We start from the raw sequence: 23,811 nt of genomic DNA on the forward strand, positions 1-23,811 counted from the left end.
CAAGTCTTTGCTATTGTGAATAGTGCCGCAATAAACATACGTGTGCATGTGTCTTTATAGCAGCATGATTTATATTCCTTTGGGTATATACCCAGTAATGGGATGGCTGGGTCATATGGTATTTCTAGTTCTAGATCCTTGAGGAATCGCCATACTGTTTTCCACAATGGTTGAACTACTTTACAGTCCCACCAACAGTGTAAAAGTGTTCCTATTTCTCCACATCCTCTCCAGCACCTGTTGTTTCCTGATTTTTTAATGATTGCCATTCTAACTGGTATGAGATGGTATCTCATTGTGGTTTTGATTTGCATTTCTCTGATGGCCAGTGATGATGAGCATTTTTTCATGTGTCTGTTGGCTGTATGCATGTCTTCTTTTGAGAAATGTCTGTTCATATCCTTTGCCCACTTTTTGATGGGGTTGTTTGTTTTTTCTTGTAAATTTGTTTGAGCTCTCTGTAGGTTCTGGATATTAGCCCTTTGTCAGATGAGTAGATTGCAAAAATTTTCTCCCATTCTAAAAGTTGCCTGTTCACTCTTATGGTAGTTTTTTTTTGCCATCCCCATCAAGCTACCAATGACTTTCTTCACAGAATTGGAAAAAACTGCTTTAAAGTTCATATGGAACCAAAAAAGAGCCCACATCTCCAAGACAATCCTAAGTCAAAAGAACAAAGCTGGAGGCATCACGCTACCTGACTTCAAACTATACTACAAGGCTACAGTAACCAAAATAGCATGGTACTGGTACCAAAACAGAGATATAGACCAATGGAACAGAACAGAGTCCTCAGAAATAATACCACACATCTACAACCATCTGATCTTTGACAAACCTCAGAAAAACAAGAAATGGGGAAAGGATTCCCTATTTAATAAATGGTGCTGGGAAAATTGGCTAGCCATAAGTAGAAAGCTGAAATTGGATCCTTTCCTTACTCCTTATACGAAAATTAATTCAAGATGGATTAGAGACTTAAATGTTAGACCTAATAACATAAAAACTCTAGAAGAAAACCTAGGTAATACCATTCAGGACATAGACATGGGCAAGGACTTCATGTCTAAAACACCAAAAGCAACGGCAACAAAAGCCAAAATTGACATATGGAATCTAATTAAACACAAGCTATTTTCCTCCCTTCTGGTTACAAGGTTTGTACAGATGGGTTTTGTCAATACTAGACTTTTGAGTCTTACCTTTAAAGCAATTATTAACACTGGAATTTAGGATATGTACAGAGAAGTTGGTATCAACACCACTGAAAAATTATATTTTTTTCATAAATATGAAAAAATATTTACATACAAAATTTTAAGTATTTGCAATAAGTTTATGTATATGGATTGTATGTATTACCGTGTTCTTATTTTTCATTTTATTATTAACTAAAAGATCATTAAAAGTGAAAATAAAGAAGTATTAGGATTCAATCTGCCAAACAGGACATTGAAAAGACTCTTGTCTCCAAACCAACAAGTGTAATAGTTGGTAGAGGTGAGAGGCAGAGAGGAAAATAGGGCTAACAAAAAGTCTACATATGAAATGGGATAACTAATCTTCATATTACAGTTTTATTATATTATCCTCACATTACCTTATCACTATCCTAATATTAACCGCTTCTCCCACTCTACCTCAAGTTTTAAATTGACAAAGATAGCAGCTCAAAGAGAAAGTTGTTTCTGTCTCCCTTTTGTAGGTTTAATTTCTGATATGAAGATGAATTATAATAGAAAGTTAATAGTTTCACACGAGAGTATTGCATTAGGGTCTCAATTTCTCACCTAAAAAAATTTAATTTTGGTTTAGACAATACACGATCATAAGCACCTTTATATTGACATTTTGTTTTACTTAATCATTCTTGTCTTACTTAAGAACACATTTTTATATTTTCTGATATTTTCATAATTTATTTGTGGATTAGACAAACATTAAGAAACAAATTGTTACATTAATTCATCTTGGCCTCTAGTATTATAATACTTTATAGTATTAAATTTTTAAAAGTATCATGAAAAAAAGAAAACATCTGAACCCTTTTTCTTAGAAGATCTTTAGGCTCCAATATACACATTAAAGTACCTGATGTACTTTAATGAAAATTCTAAGGGAAAGTTTAAATTGAAAGGCATTGACATTTTAATTATGAAAAACAGCCAATGTAGGATAAGGAAGTTACAAACATTGTCAACTACAACGAGAATTGTGTGTGTTAGCCTAAAGAATGACTGCACTGGTTCATTAATACACATATATTTTATTTATATTAATAAATATAAACATATATATTTATATACAAATATCAAACATATTTATGTACATATACATATATAATAGAATATCTAGACATTCATACAAATATGTGTACTTTAAAATTTGTATAGTTTTTAATTATATAATTTATGACATATATATGCATTCTATACAATATATTTATACACAGAGGCATAAATATGTATGTATTTATACCTTGTTACTGTATTTGGTATACATTGGTATACTTTCCATATGTTAACACCACAGTATCTTTCCTTTCCAGCAGTGGCTGCATGCTGGTTATTCCTAACTGCCTGCTCTGTTTCCTCCCCGTGTCTGGTTACTTACATATATTCTCACTAATTGTACAAACATTGTTCTCACAGAAAGCAGTACATATCTTGGAAAATAACCATCTCTGCAAAATGATAACAGATGAATAAAATACTTTTGCAAGTATTTGAGAATTGTGGCGGGAAATATGTCAGACATACACCTACATTTAAGTTTAACAGTGTTGCTATTCAGTATTGTTCTATAGAGAAGGAAAAGTGTCAGCAGAATTCTAGTAAGTAAGAAGCACAGAGGACTTTAGAAAGGCGTGCCAATCAAAACAAGGATTGGCTCTCTAGTTTTATCCCCAGAAGGTGGATGGACAGAGGTCATAAGGTCTGAGCCAATTTCCAGTAACTCATCAAGCAAAGCAACATTCAGAGATATTGCAGATGACAACATGCCATCCTGATCATCTGTACGTTTTGTAAAATTTGGAGGTGGGCCTCAACCAAGATCTTGGAATGATATTCCCTTCAGTCAAATGGGTAAGGTTAAACGTTTCCAGAGAATGACATTGTAATAGTAAGAGGAATTTGGGCTTCTGTATAAAGTTAGTGCTCTTATAGTTGTTAGATTCTGATTCATGAATTTTATATATTTTTTCATACAATTCTCTGGTTTCAGGGAGATTTGTAAATGCTAAAATATGTTTTGCACCAGGAAATCTTGGAATAATACTCTATGTCTTCTTTGGTTCAATCATCTGGTCTTCCTGTAAGGACTCTGAGACAAGTATACACATGCATAGCAGATAAAACATATTTAGCAGATGGGCTAGTGTCCTGATATCACTTTCACGGGCCTCTCTGGTTTCTAAAAAACAGTTTCTTCTCTCCTAAGCCAAATTCTTATCACTGGCAAAAGAGCTTTTAATATTCTTGGTATTTGAAACATAAGTAGTAAAGGAAAACACAATGAATAAACTGTCTCTATGACACGGTATAGGATGCTCACCCAGAAGTTGTAAAGGTGAGGATTGAGGGTAGGAGAAAAGGTAAGAAAGGCCAAGTGATAAGAAAAGGGTGTAGCCAAGCTCATTCCTTCACTACAATCAGATTATTCGCAATCCCTGAAACTTGAATATCTGGTTGGATTAGTGAGAGAAATGGGACCGATGCCAATGACAGGTGTTTTTTTTTTTTTTTTTTCAAAATATGACCATAAGAAATTGAACTGTTCAGGTAATGACTGCATAATGAGGAAATATCAGATCCTTCTTATGAACATGTCAAGAATGCTTTTCTAACTTTTTCCCAACACAGAACCTTGATTTACAGGCAGTGACCAGTGCAATTACATGGAAAAATGCAATTAGATGCAAAAATAAATGGAAAGGTAAAATTATTTCTATTGACAGATATTATTTAAAAATATTTTGAAAACCCAAATAAATTAATGAAAAAAGTACTACAAACAAGAAAATATAGTCAAGTAGCGGCATATCAAATTAGTGAAACCAAGAAACTCCATGTTTAAAAAAATATTCTATTAAAATATAATGGTTAAAAAAGTACTCTTTTAAGAAGACTCAGCAAAAACTATCAGAATAAACACAGGAACTGTGTAAAAACAATATGAGATAACTACAAAATATTTTGTTAGGAAATAAAAGTAAACTAGATCAAACGTAAAATATACTTTGTTATTGTACTTATCATGCCTCTCAGTTAGTTTATAAAGTTTGGGTAATCCCAATAAAAGATGATAATCAGTTTGTTTGTTTGTTTGTTGTTTGTTGATTTTTGATCTAAGTACTTTGGAAGACAAGTAGTTAATGATGGGGAATGGGAGGTAGGGAGAGAGGGAAAGCAACTGATGACTGTGGTTAATGCTACCAAACAGATGTATCAGACAAAAAGGACAGGGGAAAACAAAAAACAAAAAAAACAGAAAATAAAAAAAAAATTGCAAATATATCACAAAGAAAAATGTCTTATGCATAATACAATCATGTGTTACTTAATGAAGGGAAATATGTTGTTAGGCAATTTTGCTGTTGGGAGAATATCTTAGAGTGTGCTCACAAAAACCTAGATAGTATAGCCTACTACACACCTAGGCTGTATGGTTTGGTCTGTGGCTCCTACACTACAAACTTGTGTAGCACGTTACTGTGCTAAATACAACAGACGGTTGCAACACAGTGGTATTTATGTATAAACATAAAAAAGATAGAAAAATTTGCATTATAATCTTATGTGATCATTGCCTTATATGCAGTGAGTTTTTGACCAAAATATTATTATGTAGTGCATAACTGTAGGTAAAAATCTCCACCATAATGGGAAATAAATGAACTATGAACAGGAAAAGAAAGGATGAATGGTTTTTAAACATACAAAAAGATGATCAACTTCACTCTAAGAAAATCTTATTAAAGCTAAAATGAATTCTTTTCCATGTATGTCAAATATTGCAAAGTTTGACACCCTATCTTATCGGTGTAAAATCCAACAAGGAGATATTTGCTGAAATTTAATATTTCATATGAGTTTTTTTTTAAAACCCAGAAGGATCATTTTAGGAGTCTATCTCAAATGAAAATATGGAATAACCCATGCAAACATTTTGCAAAATAGCAGTATTTTTAACAACAAAATATCGCAAATAACTCAAAAGTCTCTGAAGAATGAATTGGCTACATAAACTATGGCATAGCTATGCAATGCTGCTGCAAATTTAATGGGGAAGGTCTCATAGAGTATTATGGATACACATAGATAAGTTATTGAATATAAAGTAATGTGCAAAATATTTGAATAGTATTCTAAGAGAGGAATAAAACATACATGTGTATTTATGCACGTGTTTCTGTGTGTAGATATATTTATTTGCTTATATTTGAAAAACAAGAAGTTAAAGGGTGAAGCAAAAACCAAAAAAAAAAACAAAAAACAAAAAACTGTCAGGTCAGGCATGTTTGTCACACCTCTAATCCCACCACTATGGGAGGCTGGGGCAAGAGGATCCCTTCAGGCCAGGAGTTTGAGACAAGTCTGGGCAATATAGTGAGACCCTCTGTCTTTACAAAAACAAAACAAAATAGCCATGTGTGGCGGGGCACATCTGTAGTCCCAGCTACTCAGGAGTCTGAGGTGGAAGAATGGCTTGAGCCTAAGATGTCAAGGTTGCATTGAGCCATGATTGTGTCACTGCATTCCAACTTTGGTGACAGAGCAAGGCCCTGTCTAAACAACAGCGGCAAAAGGTTTGCTTATAGGAGCATGAAGTGAACAGAAATAAATGTACATATTTAGAAGTTAGATGTCTAGAAATTGATTTATAATTTAAGTTTTAGAATCATTTACATTTTATAAAAATTTGTATCTTTTAAATAACTAAAATTAATAAACATATTTTCCTCAGATAACAAAATTTAAGGCAGGGTGTGGTGGCTCATGCTTGTAATTCCAACACATTGGTAGCTTGATGGGGGCAGATCACTTGAGGCCAGGAGTTCAAGATCAGCCTGGCCAACATGGCAAAACCTCATCTCTACAAAAAATAAAAACATTAGGCGGACGTCGTGGTGCACCCCTGTAATCCCAGCTTCGTTGAGACGGAGGTATGAGAGTTGCTTGAACTGGGAGGTGGAGGTTGCAGTGAGCCAAGATCATGCCACTGCACTTCACCCTGGGTGACACAGCAAGACTCTGTCTCAAAAAATTAAAAAGTAAATAAAAATAAAAACCAACTCAAATAGAAATAGATGACCTTAATTATATATAAACTTGGTGACATAATCATGAAGAGAAGAAATGCTCCATATGTGTTAGATGTTTGAGAGCACCACATACGTTTTTGAATAATCTTAAGAAAAAGATGGCTCAAATTTCATTTATTAGTCTCTATTTTTGGTGATAAAATTGATACTATTATTTGGAAATCATATGCACGTTGAATATGAGGGAAGTAGGTAATTATATTATTAGAATCAAGATTCTCATGAAAGCGAAGAAATGAAAATATAAATTTATGCTAATAAAAGCCTTCCAATTTTAATTTTCATTTGAAAATCACAGTACAGACTTACAACTTTCTCTCTTAATTGTGTGCACGCTTGCTATTTTCTGAAAATCTAATATTCAATATGATAGCATTTGAAAATGGATCCTTTGAGAAGTGATTAAGTCATCTTGAATGGTATTAGTGAGTAAAAAATAAGTCAAAAAAAGTTCCCTCACTCCTTACACCATGTGAGGACCCAGGGAAAAGGCACCCTCTATGAATCATGAAGCAGGCTCTCAGACGACACCTTGATCTTGGCCTTCTTAGGCTCCAAAACTATGACAAATAAATTGCTGTTTATTATAACTTACCTCTTCTGTGGCACTTTGTTGTAGCAGCCCAATTACTAAGACAAGGTTGTGTTGTATTTATTTATATGAATACAAATATTTATATAAAATATATGACTATATATTGTTATGTATACATGTTTATGTGCTATATAAACATATATGTATATATGTTCATACTACAACATAAAAACATATATAAATGTATGTGTTCTTATATGTTTATATGTTCCCTTGCCCTTGGATCTAACTGGCTTCAAAATTCTCACATGTATCTATGTTTATATAACATACATAAACATATATATACTTATATAACATAAAACATGTTTTCTTAGCATGAAACATATATTTACATAGCATAAAACCTATATACATAGGACAAAACATACATATTTATATGCGATATGTTAACATTCTGTATAGGACTATGTATATATGTTTATGTGGATGTCATATACATCTTATGTCACCACTAAGAAGAGTACTAAGGAACATATTGAATAAATCTGTTATAAGCTATTTCTCATTCAGAAAACTCTGTTTTCTCCTTTTCACTATTCAAGGTTTCAGATTTTCTTTCAAAACCATCCTGGTCTGATGCACTTTCATCCTTAAATTGTTTTTATTCTTTATTTTCCATGAGTTTGTGGGATTACTCTAACAGAAGATCCTTTCATTCCTTTAAATCAGTAAGCTAAAGCTAAACTCACCAACCTTCCTGCTGCTCAAAAGCCTCTTGTTTGCATGGTACCTCTTTGATAACTACATCATTGTCCGGTCAAACATAACATACTTCCCCTTGCCCTTAAATCTAACTGGCTTCAAAATCCTCACATTGTTTTCCAAATAGTATCTTATATTTTCTTTATTGTCGCCATGTTCATAGACACTTGGCTAATTCTGTTTCCTTCATCACTGCTTCAATGTTTCACTTTCTGCCTCAGGTTCTCCTTACCTTACCAATTCCAGTTCATCTTATAACCTATGGCTACGCTAAAATCTTGTAGTCCCACTCTATTTGTGTCATTCTGTAGTATTTGAGAATACATACGATCTATTATTCTTGTTGTTTTTGAATTAGCATATAGTGGCTAAAAATTATGCTGAATGAAGTCAATGTTTGTGCCCCACACCTGTGAAACCTCCTTTTAGACAAAACTCCACTTTTATTTTTATTCACTTATTATTATTTACTTTTTTAAATTGAGACAGATTGTCACTCTATTGCCCAGCCTGGTGCGCAGTGGCACAATCTAGGTGTGATTCTCCCGCCTCAGCCTCATGAGTAGCTGAGCTTACAGGCGCGTGCCACCACGCCCAGCTAATTTTTGTATTTTTAGTAGAGATGGGTTTCTCCATGTTGTCCAGGCTGGTCTCAAACTCCTTACCTCAGGTGATCCACCCACCTCAGCCTCCAGAAGTACTGAGATTACAGGTGTGAGCCACCATGCTCGGCCAAAAATCCACTTTTAATCAAGCGCTTATCTTTTTTCCTGTCTTCAAAGCATGGTTGAAAATCAGCGTGGGAGTCCCTCTGAAACAGTCACTAGCTTTGGGAAGTCAAGGGATGTAAATTGAGCCAACAGGACTAGAAAGAAGAGTTTGTTTTTTATGGTTGATTGTGGCATTTCCCACTCCATTTCTTCCAAAGACAAATAACTGCCCTAGGTGCTGATAGCTGCCATCTTTTTGCCATGAAGAAGCTCCACTTGAGGACAAATCTAACATCTTGATAAGAACAAAACTGAGAGAATTGCATAGAAATACATCTGAAACACTAAATTCTTCTCACTGAGGTCTACTTACCTCTGGACTTCTTGTTATGTGAAATGATATGTTCCCTTATTGTTTAGGTTCATTTACATATGGTTCTGTTACTACAGCCTGAGGTATTCTCATAGACACCCCTTATCCATATTTGCAGGTAAGTTCTCTGTCTTTATTATTACCACCTTTTCCCCTCTGGTTTTCTTGCCATCTAACTTGCTTTCTCTCTACTTTAAGATGTATTAGTCCTTTTGTTTGAAATCTTTAGGTGGCTTTTATTGATTTCCCTCGGTAAAATTTCTTCCTACTCTAGACTCCTATAATATTAACCCACTCTAAATCATCATGTGTACTCATCCCATTTTACTACATTATGTTTCTAAACTAGGACATGTATCCAAATCATTTTATTTTTCTCCTTTGAATTTCTAACAAAATAACTGGTTCCTGTAGATTGTCAAGAGCTAGTCAAAGGCTCTTTATTAAATGAATGATAATTCATTTGGCTTTTTCAGTAGTCAGAGTTGTCAGGAAATATTTAGTTGGGATTATCTATCTATATATCTATCTATCATCTATGGTAAAATCCTTTATCATGTCTGTATGCTAGGGTATTTTCCTATATGCTATTTATCTTCATGACTGCATGTACTCATTTTCTTCTTCCCCTACTTTAGAGATGTTCCATTTTTTCTAGCTTTTTACATTATTCTTCCAAAACAACTGCTATAGTCTCACAGTCCCTTTTTTGCAACATTAAATAGCATATCAAAGATAAAATAATGTGAGCTTCTCTTTAAGAACTGCTATATAGGCAATATATATGATGTTTCATAAAAAATTGTACCTGTTTTTAACCAGAATGCTCATTCTTCTCTGTATTCTGGGCAGTAAGGACTTTGTCTTCAAAATAAATGCTTTCAAGTTCCGTTTTTCACCATAAAGTGAAGAAAACAGCTAATAGAGGCTGGCATTTTAATATAAAATGTGACAGTCACCAAAAAGCACTAAGCAGAATTATGAATTCTGAGCTCAGAAGAGAAATACAACATTATTGTACAAAGAAACAAAAGTAAAATGAGAAAAAGAAAAATATGTTGCAGCAAAGACTGAGAAGTTTTCCAATGAATTTAATTTAAACTTTCCAAAAACCACATTCTGATGCAGCAAGAAAAGGCAATTTTCAATATGGGACCTAGAGAAGAAAGAATTGGCAAAATGGGAACTATTATGTGAGCCACCTGAGAAGGACTGTCATTATTTCCTTGGCCCAAAAGAACTAAACCTAGTTCATCATATGAGATAAAATTACATGAATAAATTAACATAAAAAGAGCCACAAATATCTCCTGTCAGTTTGTATCAGTGGACTGAAGAGGATGCTGTAATTATCAGTCTACCTAACCAACTGAATCTCTTCTACTTTTATCTCTACCCTCCTTCAAAAAGTGTTTACATTTTTGTGGTAATATTTAGTGGACAGGAAAAGTATATAACCTGGGAGAGGAAGAGATTTATAATTTTAAAAAGAGATGGTTAACATACATAATAAAGATCTAGAGGAGAGAGTAAAATCTAATAGGTTGGAACAGAAAGAAATTCATTCTGCTTTGGGGGTAAACTGGTGAAGGAGGAGTTTCATAGGGTATATGATACATTCATGTTGAAGAAAACAGAAACAAGGGTAGATAAGATTATTATGAGTCAGAAGTATTCAATTGAATTTTCTTTAATAAATGATAAAAGATGGAAATAAGCAATAAAATTTTAATTGACTATATATTTTACAGATTTAATTCATTTTATATGTGATGACACTGTAAGATTGCCCTATATAATCACACAGTCCATAGAATTTATAAAGCTAAAATAAAATGTATTTAATGTAGACCAAATAGAACATTAATTTATTCTAAAGTGTATGTTATAGCATTTTCAACAATTTGTTTTTGGTTTTTGAAATGATTCATGTATCAAATCACCTTCAGATAATTCTACATAAACATATATTTGATATATTCCACTGGAGTAGGAAGAAAATCGGCCACCCAAAGACATCTGTCTATTTATCCCCTAGAACTTGTGAATATGGTTTTTTAGGTGACAAGGGGAATTTTGCAGATGTGACTAAGGTGAAAGACCTTGTAATGAGGACATTATTCTGGATTATCAATGTAGGCCTAATCATGAATCTTTAAAAAACCTTTCCTGTGGCAAAGAAATGTGTTATAACTGTGTTAAAGTTAAAAGATAGTGATTCTGCTTTCTTTGAAGATGGATGAAGCAGCCCAAGAGCCAAGGAATATGGTTCGTGGTTCTTCACCATTTTGCCCCACAGTAACACATATTTACATGAGTAACTCTCCTGAACCTACTCAGATTTTGACTATTAGGTTGCTATGTTCTTAGTTATGTGCATTCTTGGTGAATGAAAGGTAACTTTATAAGTTTTTAGCTTGTTAATGTAGCATTTGAATGTGTTATGATATTTTGGTGGAAAAGAGTTCTGTAAGTAATTCAAAATGGCAGTCAAACATAAACTATCTTCATTGAATTAAATCTAAATGTATTTATTCTAATATTAATAACTAATTTGTATTAAATTGACTTTTGTATAAAGTATAAATGAATGAAGAGAAAGAGATCAAACCAATAAAGATTTGTGAAAAGATCATCTTGATAGAATTAAAACCATACTGATAAAATTTAAGCTTAATTTGGAGCATAGTGTGAAAGGTAAAAAAATAAATTTTATCTCAATTAACAAAGAAATTATTTGGAAAAAATTGCACTGACTGATATTTTTGTTGTTAATATGGAAAAAAAACAAATTTTCAATAATATTTTATAAACTGAACAATAAAATACAAAAGGAAAGGAGATTAATTTACCTGGAAGATGTGAATAAGAAATTATTTTTTCAAATATCCCATACACTGGGAATGACATACTAAGGAGAGTAGTCTGTTTCCCCTCCTCTTTTCATGGGGGAGAATATAGTCTCAGAAAGAGTAAAGATCAATTTCTCATAGATTAACAAGATTTAATAGAGAGCCATGGTTGAGTAAATGTATCCCAGACTTGGTTTCCCTATGTAGAGAGGAACGTCTACTGCTAAACTTCCATGGATCTTTAATTCATTTAAAGATTTGAAAGCACTGGAAGTTAAAGGAATTCACTTATTTTACTTTGGAACATTTGTTTGAAATTTGTCCAGCATAGAACAGAAATTAAAATGCCAAAATTCAGATACAAATTGGAAAAAATATATATAATTTTTCTATCAGGTAGCATATATGAATACTGATTTAGCTAAGAATCATGGAAACCTGAGACCTCATTCAAATCCAATATAGCTATTCAAGAAATACTGCCTGCCTTCCCTGGATCTCTCCTTTTTTCTGTTGTAATGCTTGATGCCTCGATCAAGCCCACTTGACAGCTGCCTCTTTTTAAATGATTTCTTAACCTCTTACTGTCCATCTTTTTCAGTTACAGTCTTTTGTTTTGTTTTGTTTGTTTTTTTTTTGGTTTCCAATAAATTTATTTAATCAGAACTTCAAAGGGTTCTAGAAACCTGCATTTTTAACAAGGACTGCAGATGATTCTAGGTTTTGATTAAAAGTATGGTTTGGGGAAGCAACTTTGCCCTTTATTGTGTGTCAGATTACATATACAATAAAACAAAAAGTAATGTAATGGAACAAAAAATTGCTTTATACAGAATATTAGTAGATACCCAAATACAATATGGTCTTAAAGATAAAATCATGTGTATATATAGTTGTATTCCTAAGTACAGTAGTGCCCCCCTCATCCGAAGTTTCCCTTTCTGTGGTTTCAGTTACCTGTAGTCAACCACATTCTAAAATAGGTGAGTACTGTAAAAGAAGATAGTTTGAGAGCAAGAGAGACCAACGACATTCACATAACTTTTATTACAGTATGTTATCATTGTCCTATTACATTGTTATTAATCTCTTGCTATGCTTAATTTATACATTATACTTTATCATATATATATATCTCACATATATATCATAGTATATATAGAAAAACCAGTGTATAAGGTTTGGTACTATCTGAGGTTTCTGGAGTTCACTGGGGGCCTTGGAATGTATCCCCCAAAGAGAGAACTACTGTATGTAAAATCGAAATACAACAATCAGAAACGTTAAGACAGCAAATCCAAGTATAAGTGAAGACACTCCTCTGAATTCCCAGGTTTCATCGAGCATCAAAAACAACCAATCTTTTAGTCCTTTTCTTGTACATTATTCTGTATCCACATTCTCTGCATCTGATTGGATCCCTAGATTTTATTTCATTTTCTGTGTGACATTCTCCACAGATATATATCATTGGTTGTTGCTTTGGAGGTTGAACGTCCTTCTGGGTGTCCATTGTTAGCCCACAGCACGCAAAAACTTCCCACTCCCCAGTTACAGTCTTTTTACAAATGTTGATGCACATTTTGATTTTTAATCTTTTTCTTTTATTTTTTCTCCCAACTCAGTTCACAAGTCTCCCTGAAAATATCAATATAGCTTCAACTTCTAGAATAATGTATGTTGATTTTAAATCATACATTATTGGGAAAAAGAAAACCAGTTTGGGATCAGATTATCAGTACTTCTAGGATGGTGGCTTTTGTTCATTGACAAAAAATAAATTAGAAGACTGCTAAATATCCAGTAGATTTTTTTTTATTTTTATAAAATAAAAGTAACAACATACATATTTTAAGGCAATCCAAAAGATAAAAAGGTCTGATATATCTTCCTATAAAAATTTGTATACACGTATTAAATTAGATCATTAGAAAAGCTATTATTAATTTTCTAAACTAATCTACTTTACTAAGCATTTCAGGTTAAGAATGATAGATACATTCTGTGTACAAGTTGATTTTCAAGATAAATGTTTCATAGCATTTAAGTAAGTTGATAATCCCTAATTTGTCTTTATGTTCTTGATTTTGAAGACAATAACAATTTACATGCATTTTTACCAGTTGTTATTCATTTCTAATGTTCTTATTAAAATTGTGACTCATTACAATTTGATAGATAATTTTTCAAAGGTGGAAATCAATGCAATAAAACATGGCTTCAATTATGCTCTAAACCACTTCTAAAGAATAAATTATTCACATTTAAATTTGTTTTGTTAAGTAGTCATACTACCTGTGTGAACTGAATTATTTTCAAACTGTAATTCAAGCTCGACATGTTAATATTTGTGTGGATTAAAAAAAAACTACTGTGTATCTCATTGCATCCTCGACACAGCATATCTAGCTTGTAAAAGTGGAATGGATGCCAATCACATAGAAGCCACAGTTATGCTTTGCCAATTTGTAGCATTTACTGTGATTTATTGATTGAGGATTTTATAAAAGATACTTTAGAATTTATGCTTCATAGAGTGTTTGCAATTTTATCATGAAGGTTCATAGACCAAAGTTTTCACAATAAAATATCTTTATTTAAAATGATACATAGCCTTTTTTTGAATTCCATATGGAAAGTTAAATACAGCACCATATCTGTAAATAACAGTAATGTATATTACTGATAGACACATGAATTTAAATCTAAAACTATGCAGGCATATCATTCCTATTGTAAAAATCAGGGAGAATATTAAATGATAGGATTTGACAAATTAGTATTTGCTCAGGAGAAGGTACAGTTCTTACACTCAAAATATCTTCTCGTTGGTCTTACAACATGGAGTGTGTTCTCTGTTGTCCACTCTCTCTTACGCTTTCCAGCATATATACTTTAGTCCTGCACATTGAGCATTTCTTTCTAAATTCACTGCATTTTCCCTTTAAAATGCCATTGCGTGTCTGACTTGCCATTTTTTTAGAATATTCTACTGCAATGGAACATGTAAATTTTGCTAGCAGTGGATCTTACACGTACATTACTCAACAGATGTTCTAACAGAGGAACTAAAGAGGATAAAAATGTGTAGAATAAAAGGTGCAGCACCAAATACAGCACTTTAAAGAGCCGACTTGACAGGTTAGTAGAAGAGTCAAGAAGCATCCATAAATTACCAGTTTTATTTATGAATCAGCGTTGATTTGGTATCATTTAATTAAATAAATCACCTTTATATTTTATGTGTAACACGAGTAGCAGAATAAGCATCTTAGTGGCTGTTTCCTTCAGTGTCATACGATGGAAGCTTGCCCTGAGTGTCTTAATTTTTAAAAGTTGTAATTGCACGAGTATGACTACTGATGAGAACAATACACATTTCATGCCTCCAGAATTTTAAAGACACCAGTTGTTGAGTTTAACAGTTCATTAGTCACTTCATACTTCACAGGCTCTTAATTACTTTTTTTTTTCTTTTCATATCAAGAAAGATTTCCATAGCAAGTAAAAAAATCCATAAAAGAATATCAGGGATTTTTGTCATACATGAAATAAAAATATACATGAAGAGAGAAGAAAAAGGAAATAAACAGGATGAAAGTGACACTTCAAAGGACACAGTGATAATGATTAGTAACTTTGTGAGAAGGTACCAGTCATCTGACCATCTGCTCCAGACAGCATAACACACAAGGTTAAAGAAAAGAAAATACTTAGCAATTCATACTTTGCTCAGTTTTTACTAGCACCCTCTTTAATTCACATAGTCATTGTTTAATGGAGATTGGATCACCAGAAACAGAACTATTGTGTGAGAAGGGTTCAAGATCCCACCACCATCATCTCAGTCAGGGCCATAGAGGTTGTATAAATCTTGTGAAAGCCCAAGGGAGTCAGAAAAATGTAGTCTTTTAAAAAGATTCATTTAGGCCAGGTGCCGTGGCTCACTCCTGTAATCCCAGCACCGTGGGAGGCTGAGGTGGGCGGTTCACGAGGCCAAGAGATCGAGACAATCCTGGCCAACATGGTGAAACCCTGTCTCTACTAAAAGTAAAAAATTAGCTGAGCATAGTGACGCAAACCTATTGACCCAGCTATTCGGGAGGCTGAGGAAGGAGAATCGCTTGAACCTGGGGGGCAGAGGTTGCAGTGAGCTGAGATTTGCGCCATTGTATGTACTCCAGCCTGGCAACAGAGCGAGACTTCATCTCAAAAAAAAAAAAAAAAAAAAAAAAAAATTCATTTAGTGAAGAAATCTGAACTGTGGAGGCTATTTATTGAATCCTTAACATCTAAAAGGAATGAGTCTCTCCATTCATAATCAGAGTGTCTTAAAAACAAAGTAGTAATGCCTGAGTGAGCCTCGAGAAAGTAAATGAACCTTTTCAACTTTCCTCATCAAGAACTTCCCTAGATCTAAGATCATTCGGACACAGGAAGGAGAACATCACACACTGGGGCCTGTCATGGGGTAGTGGGAGGGGGAGGGGGAGGGATAGCATTAAGAGACATACCTAATGTAAATGACGAGTTAATGGGTGCAGTACACCAACATGGCACATGTAAACGTATGTAACAAACCTGCACGTTGTGCACATGTACCCTAGAACTTAGAGTATAATAATAATAATAATAAAGAACTTACCTAGAACATGGTAATATTGTCCTGAAGTTATTTCTGACTTAAACAGCATCATCTCTGCCTTTGTTCCTTAGGCTCAACTTGCCCCAACATCTTAATTTTCTGCTCTTCTAACGGAATACCTGAGATTGGATAATTTATAAAAAGCATGAAACAGTAATTTCTCACAATTCTAGGGGCTGGAAGCCCAGAATCAAAGCACAGGCATCTGGTGAGAGCCTTCTTGCTGTGTCAACACATGGCAAGAAAGCAAGAGAGAAAGAAGGGTCCTAACTTGCCTTTTTACAGTTGTATTAGTTTCACCCATAAGGGCAAAGCCTTCATGGCCTAATCACCCCTTCAAGGTACCACTTTTTAACACTGTTACAATGACAGCTGAATTTTTACATGAGTTTTAGAAGAGACACCCAATTAAGTTATAGCAATATCTACCCACTTATTCTAATCTGTTTCTAAAGATTTCCATTTTCTTTGGCCTGTGTTCATGTAATTCCCAAGCCCTTTACAGGCACACCTCCTTTTATTTTATTACACTTCACTTTGTTGTACTTCACAGACATTGTGTTTTCGACACATTGACGTTCTGTGGCAATCCTGTGTCAAGTAAGTCTAATGGCAGAATTTTTCCAACAGCTTGTGCTCATGTCTCTGTGTCACATTTTGATAACTCTGGTAGCATTTCAAACTTTTTCATTATTATTATATTTGTTATGGTGATCCGTGATCAATGATCTTTGCTGCTACCATTGTAATTGTTTTGGGAACCCAGGAACTGCACCCATATTAGGCAGTGAACTGTGCATATTCTCACTGCTCCACCAACTAGCCATTCCCCCAGTTGGTTCTCTCTCTCCCCACACCTCCCTATTTCCCGCAGCAGACCAATATTAAAATTAGGCCAGTTAATAACCCTACAGTGACCTTTAAGTATTCAAGTGGAAGGAAAAGTCACAAGTGTGTGACTTTAAATCAAAACAGAATTATTAAGCTTTGTGAGAAAAGCATATCAAAAGCGAAAATAGGACAAAGCTAGGCCTCTTGCACCAAACAGCTAGCCTAGTTATGAATGCAAATAGAAAGCTTTTGAAAAAAATTAAAAGTGTCCCTCCAGTGAATACACAAATAATATAAGAAGCCTTAATGCTGATATGAAGAAAGTTATAGTGTTCTAAATAGGAGATCAAACCAGACACAACATTTTCTTAAACCAAAGGCTAATTGAGCAAGGCCCCAACTCTTCAGTTCGATAAAGGCTGAGAGAAGTGAAGAAGGTGGGGAAACAAAGTTTGAAATGATCAGAGGTTGGTTCATGAGTTTTTAAAAAATATACTATTTCAGTGACATAAAAGTCTAAGAAGAAGTAACAATGCTGATGTAGAAGCTGCAACAAATTATTCAGAAAGCTAGCTAAGATAATAGATGAAAGTGGCTACACTAAATGGCTAATTTTCAGGGTAGATTAAACAATATAAAGAAGATTAAAACTTCTTCTTTATATTGGAAGAAGATGCTATCTAGGACATTCTTTGCTAGAGAGGCGATGTCCATGCCTACCCTCAAAGGACAGGCTGACTCTTGTTAGGGACTAATGCAACTGGTGACTTTGCTGAAGCCAGTGGTCACTTATCCTTTCAAAAATCCTAGGGCCCTTAAGAATTATGCTGCATCTACTCTGCCTGTGCTCTATAAATGGAGTAACAAAGCTTAGATGATAGCACATCTGTTTACAGAATGGTTAGCTGAATATTTTAAGCTCACTATTGAACACTACTATTCAAAAACAAACAAAGAAAAAAAAAAACAGATTCCTTTCAAACTATTAGAGCTCATTGGCAACAGCTCTGGTCACCCAAGATCTCTGATGGAGATGTACAAGGAGATTAATGTTCTTTTCATGCCTGTTAACACAGTATCCATATTGCAGCCCATGGATCAAGGAGCAATTTCCACTTTCAAGTCTTATTTTAAAAATGTATTTCATAAGGCTATAGCTGCCACATATGGTAATTTCTCTGATAGATCTAGGCAAAGCAAACTGAGAAAATTCTGGAAAGAATTCACTGTTCTAGATGCTTTTATGAACATTGATAATTCATGAGATAAACTCAAAATACCAGGATCAACACTTGGAAGAAGTCAATTCCAACTCTCATGGATGAGTTTGAGGGGTTCAAGATTTCAGTGGAGGAAGTAGCAGCAAATGTGGTGGAAATAACAAGGGAAATAGAAATGAAACCTAAAGATGTGGCTGAATTGCTCCAATTTTATGACAAAATTTGAACATATGAGGAATTGCTTCTTGGGGATGAGCAAAGAAAATGTTTTTTGAGATGGAATCTATTCCTAGTGATGATGATATAGAAATTGTTGAAATGACAGCAACAAATATAATATATTACCTAGACCACATTGGAAAATCAACTTCAGGGTCTAAGAGGATTTACTCCAAATTTAAAAGAAGTTCTACTATGGATAAAATGCTATCAAAAACATCACATTCTACAGAGAAATCTTTCTGAAAGAAACAGTCAGTGGGTACAGCACTCTTCATTGTTGCCTTATGTTAAGAAATTGGCACAGCCATCCCAACCTTCAGCTACCACCATTCTAATCAGTAAATGGTCACCAACACAGAGGTAAGATCCTCCAGCAACAAAACGAATATGACCTGCCGAATGCTTAGATGATCATTCACATTTTTAGAAAATAACATCTTGAAATTAGGGTATGTACATTATTTTTTAAGCACAATGCTATTGCATACTTAACAGAGTATAATATAACATAAACATTACTTTTATATGCACTGAGAAATCAAAAAAGTTTGTGTGACCTGATTTATTGTGACACTGACTTTATTGCAGTGATCTGGAACTTAATCCACAGTATCTCTAAAGTATGCCTGTACCTGTCCTGACTAGGACTCAGCATAGGCTTGACCAAGCTCAAAACAAAACATTGACCAATGCAATATACTCTGATAGATCTAGGCAAAGATCTTTGGGAGTTAATTTCCAAATGTCATTTGCCTTTGTCTTTTCATGGGCTCTCACAGTGCACTGTGCCCCAGAAGAACAGTCCTCTGCCTCACCTGTCTTCCCAACATTTGTTTTTATTATTTTTGTAACTTTTATTTTGAAAAAATTATTTATTCACAGAAAGTTGCAAAACCAGTAGACAGGGTCTATGTACCCTTTACCCAGTTCCTCTAAGCAGTTATACCTTAGGTAATTGTAGTATAGTATCAGAACAAGTACATTGACATTGGTGCAATGAGTGTGTCTAGCTTTAGGCCATGGTATCACCTGTGTAGATTCCTATAATCACCATCACAATGAAGATAAGGAACTATTTCCTCACCAAAAAGATCTCCCGTGTACTATCCCTTTCTAGTCATACAAACCACCTTGTTCACTAACCCCCTCACCCCTCCTTAAAGCCATACCATTATTAATGTGTTCTCTATATCCGTAATTTTATTATTTTAAATAATGCAATATTTGTTATTTTAAAAAACTGTTATAATTTAATCATGTTAATAAGTAGAAGCTTACAGGATGTGAGCTTTTGGGGTTGGCTATTTTCACTTAACATTATGCCTCTTTTATAACTGAATGTGTTCCCCCACTTCAGATGTATATTTGGACTGCTTACTCCCAAGGTGATGGTATTTGGAGATGAGATCTTTGTGATGTAATTAGGGTTAGATGAAGCCATGAGGGTGTGGCCCCCATGATCGGATTAATCCCTTTATAAAATGAGACATCAGATAGCTTGCTCTCTCTGCACACATAAGATAAGGCTCTGCGAACAGTCAGTGAAAGGGTGGTCATGTGCAAGTCAGAAAGAGAGCCCTCAGCAGAACCCAACCATGCTAGACCCTGATCTTGTACTTCCAGATTCCACAGCTAGACAACAACATTCTGTTGTTTATGTCACCCAGTCTATGGTATTTTGTTATGGCAGTCTAAGCAGACTAAGACAGCTCCTGAGATTTACCCAAGCTGCTGTGTGTATCAGTAGTTCATGCCTTGTTGTTGCTGAGTAATATTCCATAGCGCAATTGTACTACAATTTCTGTAATTATTAATGTACCAAAGACATGGTTGTTTATAATTATTGGCTGTTACAGAAAAAAACCTGCTACGAACATTCATGCAGTTTATTTGTGTGTCAGTGTGTTTGTGTGTGTGTGTGTGTGTGTGTGTGTGTGTAAATACATTTTCTTTCTCCAGGGTAAATGTTCATGAGTGTGATTGTTGTTTGTATGTTAACAGTATGTTTAGTTACTTAAGACAATGTTAAGCCTTTTACAAGAATAGATATACAAGTTTGGATTCACACCAGCCATTTTTAGCAATCTAGTTTATCTGTATTCATTCAACATTTAATATTGTCAAATTTTTTTATTTTCTCTGTTTTAATATGTGCGTAACAGTACCTCATTATGGTCTTAATTGCATTTCTCTAGTAGGCAATGATGATAAACATTGTTTCATGTATTTACTTGTCAACTGTATAGCTTCTTTAGTGAAATTTTGACTGTTGAATTTTAAGAGTTCTTTATATATTCTAAATAGTAGACCTATTTTAGATATGTGGGTTTTTTTTCCTAGTCTGTATCTTGTCTTGGAATACATAGGGAATCGTTTTCCAGGACCCTTGCTGATATCAAAATCTGTGGATGCAGATCTCACAGACTGGGAGGGCCAACTGTATTTAGACTTTCTTCTAACTTTTTTCATTAGTATTTTGTAGTTTTCAGAACACAAATTTATTAACTTATTTTAGATATATTATCTTGTGTATTTACATCTAAATATTTCTTTTTTAACTTTTAAGTTCAGGGTTAGAAGTGCAAGTTTGTTACATTGGTAAACTTGTGTCAGGAGGGTTTGTTGTACAGATTATTTCATCACCCAGGTATTAAGCCTAGTATCTATTACTTATTTTTCCTGATCCTCTCTCTCCTCCCACACTCTACCCTCTAAAAGACCCCAGCGTGTGTTGTTCCCCTCTGTGTATCAATGAGTTATCATCAATTAGCTCCCACTTATAAGTGAGAACATGTGGTATTTGGTTTTCTTTTCCTGTGTTAGTTTGCAAAGGATAATGGCCTCCAGCTCTGTCCATGTTCCTGGAAAGTACATGATCCTATTCCTTTTAAAGGCTGCATAGTATTCCACAGTGTATATGTACCACATTTCTTTACCCAGTCTATCATTAATGGACATTTCGGTTTATTCCATGTCTTTGCTACTGTGAGTAGGGCTTCAATGAACACACGCGTGCATGTGCCTTTATAATAGAATGATTTATATTGTTTGGGTACATACTCAGTAATGGGATTGCTAGGGTGAATGGTATTTCTGTCTTTAGGTCTTTGAGGAACTGCCACTCTGTGTTCCACAATGGTTAACTAATTCGCATGTCCAGCTACAGTGTATAAGTGTTACTTTTTCTTCACAACCTCACCAGCATGTTATTTTTTGACTTTTTAATAACAGCCATTCTGACTGGTGTGAGATGGTATCTCATTGTGGTTTTGATTTGCATTTCTCTAATGATCAGTTATGTTGAACTGTCTTTCATATGATTCTTGGTCACATGTATGTCTTCTTTTGAAAAGTGTCTGTTCATGGCTTTTACTAACCTATTAGGGCACTATTTTTCTTCTAAATATTTTAACTGCCTCATAGATTCTGGATATTCGACCTTTGTTGGATGCATACTTTGCAAAAATTTTCTTCCGTTCTGTAGAGATTGTCTGTTTACTCTATTGATAGTTTAGATCGGGCGTGGTGGCTCATGCCTGTAATCCCAGCACTTTGGGAGGCCGAGGCGGGTGGATCACGAGGTCAGGAGATCAAGACCATCTTGGCTGACACGGTGAAACCCCGACTCTACTAAAAATACACACACACAAAAAAAATTAGCTGGGCCTGGTGGCGGGCGCCTGTAGTCCCAGCCACTCGGGAGACGGAGGCAGGAGAACAGCGTGAACCGGTGATGGGGAGCTTGCAGTGAGGGAAGATGGCGCCACTGCACTCCAGTCTGGGCGACAGAGTAAGACTCCGTCTCAAAAAATAAATAAATAAAAACATACATAGGTAGTTTATTTTGCTATGTAGAAGCTCTTTAGTTTATTTAGATCCCGTTTGTCAATTTCTGCTTTGTTGCAATTGCTTTTGGGGTCTTCATCCTGAAATCGTTGCCCATCCCTCTGTCCTGAATAGTATGGCCTCAGTTGTCTTCCAGGGTTTAGGAAGGAAACTATAAAAGTTTAGGATTTTACATTTGCATCTTTAATCCAACATAATTTATTTTTGCATATGGTGTAAGGAAGGGGTCCAATTTACATCGTTTGCATATGACTAGCCAGTTATCCTAGCAGCATTTACTGAATAGGGAATCTTTCCCCATTGCTTGGTTTTGTCAGGTTTGTCGAAGATCAGATATTTGTAGGTGTGCCTTCTTATTTTTGGGTTCCCATTGGTCTGTGTGTAAGTTCTTGTACCACTACCATACTGTTTTCATTACTGTGACCTTAAAGTATAGTTTGAAGTTGGGTAACTTTATGCCTCCAGCTTTGTTATTTTTGCTTAGGATTGCCTTGGCTATCTGGGCTCTTTTTGGGTCCTATATGAATTTTTACATATTTTTTTTTCCTAGCTCTTTGAAAAAGGTCAGTAGTAGCTTAATGGTGACAGCATTGAATCTGTAAATTGCTTGATGCGATATGGCCATTTTAATGATGTTGATTCTCCCTATCCATGAACATGGATTTTTTTTTTATTATTATTATTTGTTTATGCCATCTTTGATTTCTTTGAGCTGTGGTTTGTACTACTTGTGGAGGTCTTTCACCTCCCTAGTTAATCCTATCCCTAGGTATTTTATTCTATTTGTGACCATTGCAAACGGGAGGTTTTTTCCTGACTTGTCTGTTGGCTTGACTGTTGTTGGTGTATAAGAATGCTATTAATTTTTGCACATTGGTTTTGAATCTTGAGACTTTATTCAAGTTGTTTATCCACTTAAGAAGCGTTTGAGTTGAGACTATGGAGTTTTCTGGATATAGGATAATGTTATCTGCAAACAAGGGTAGTTTGACTTCTTCTCTTTCTATTTGAATGCTCTTTATTTCTTTCTCTTGACTGATTGCCCCGGCCAGAACTTCTAATACTCCGCTGAAGAGAAGTGGTGAGAGAGGGCATCCTTGTCTTTTGCCAGTTTTCAAGGAGAATGCTTACAGCTTTTTCCCATTTACTATTATGTTGGCCATGGGTTTGTCATACAAGGTTCTTATTATTTTGAGGTATGGTTCTTTAATATTTCATATATTGAGAGTTTTAACATGAATTGATGTTAATGTTATCGAAAGCCTTTTCTGCATCTATTGAGATAATCAGGTGTTTTTTGTTTTAGTCCTGTTTATGTGATGAATCACATTTATTGATATGTGTATGTTGAACCAACCTTGTATCCTGGAGATGAAGCCAACTTGATTGTGGTTGATAAGGTTTATGATATGTTGCTGGATTTGATTTGCCAGTATTTTGTTGAAGATTTTTTTCATCAATGTTTCTCAAGGATATTGGCCTATAGT

The 23,811-nt window shown here is 34.5% G+C and overlaps 1 protein-coding gene across 1 annotated transcript; it reads right to left on the reverse strand.

Moving 5' to 3' along the window:
• Nucleotides 1-12,194: 12,194 nt before the first annotated feature.
• On the reverse strand, nucleotides 12,195-13,116 carry LOC105477515 (RNA polymerase II subunit K). Its single transcript, XM_011734074.2, has one exon. It carries the CDS (start codon nucleotides 13,071-13,073, stop codon nucleotides 12,897-12,899), a length of 177 nt encoding a protein of 58 aa, XP_011732376.1. The 5' UTR covers nucleotides 13,074-13,116; the 3' UTR covers nucleotides 12,195-12,896.
• Between the last annotated feature and the right edge of the window lie 10,695 nt (nucleotides 13,117-23,811).

The sequence above is a fragment of the Macaca nemestrina genome, chromosome 2 (genome assembly GCF_043159975.1).
Source record: "Macaca nemestrina isolate mMacNem1 chromosome 2, mMacNem.hap1, whole genome shotgun sequence".
Lineage (NCBI taxonomy): Eukaryota > Metazoa > Chordata > Mammalia > Primates > Cercopithecidae > Macaca > Macaca nemestrina.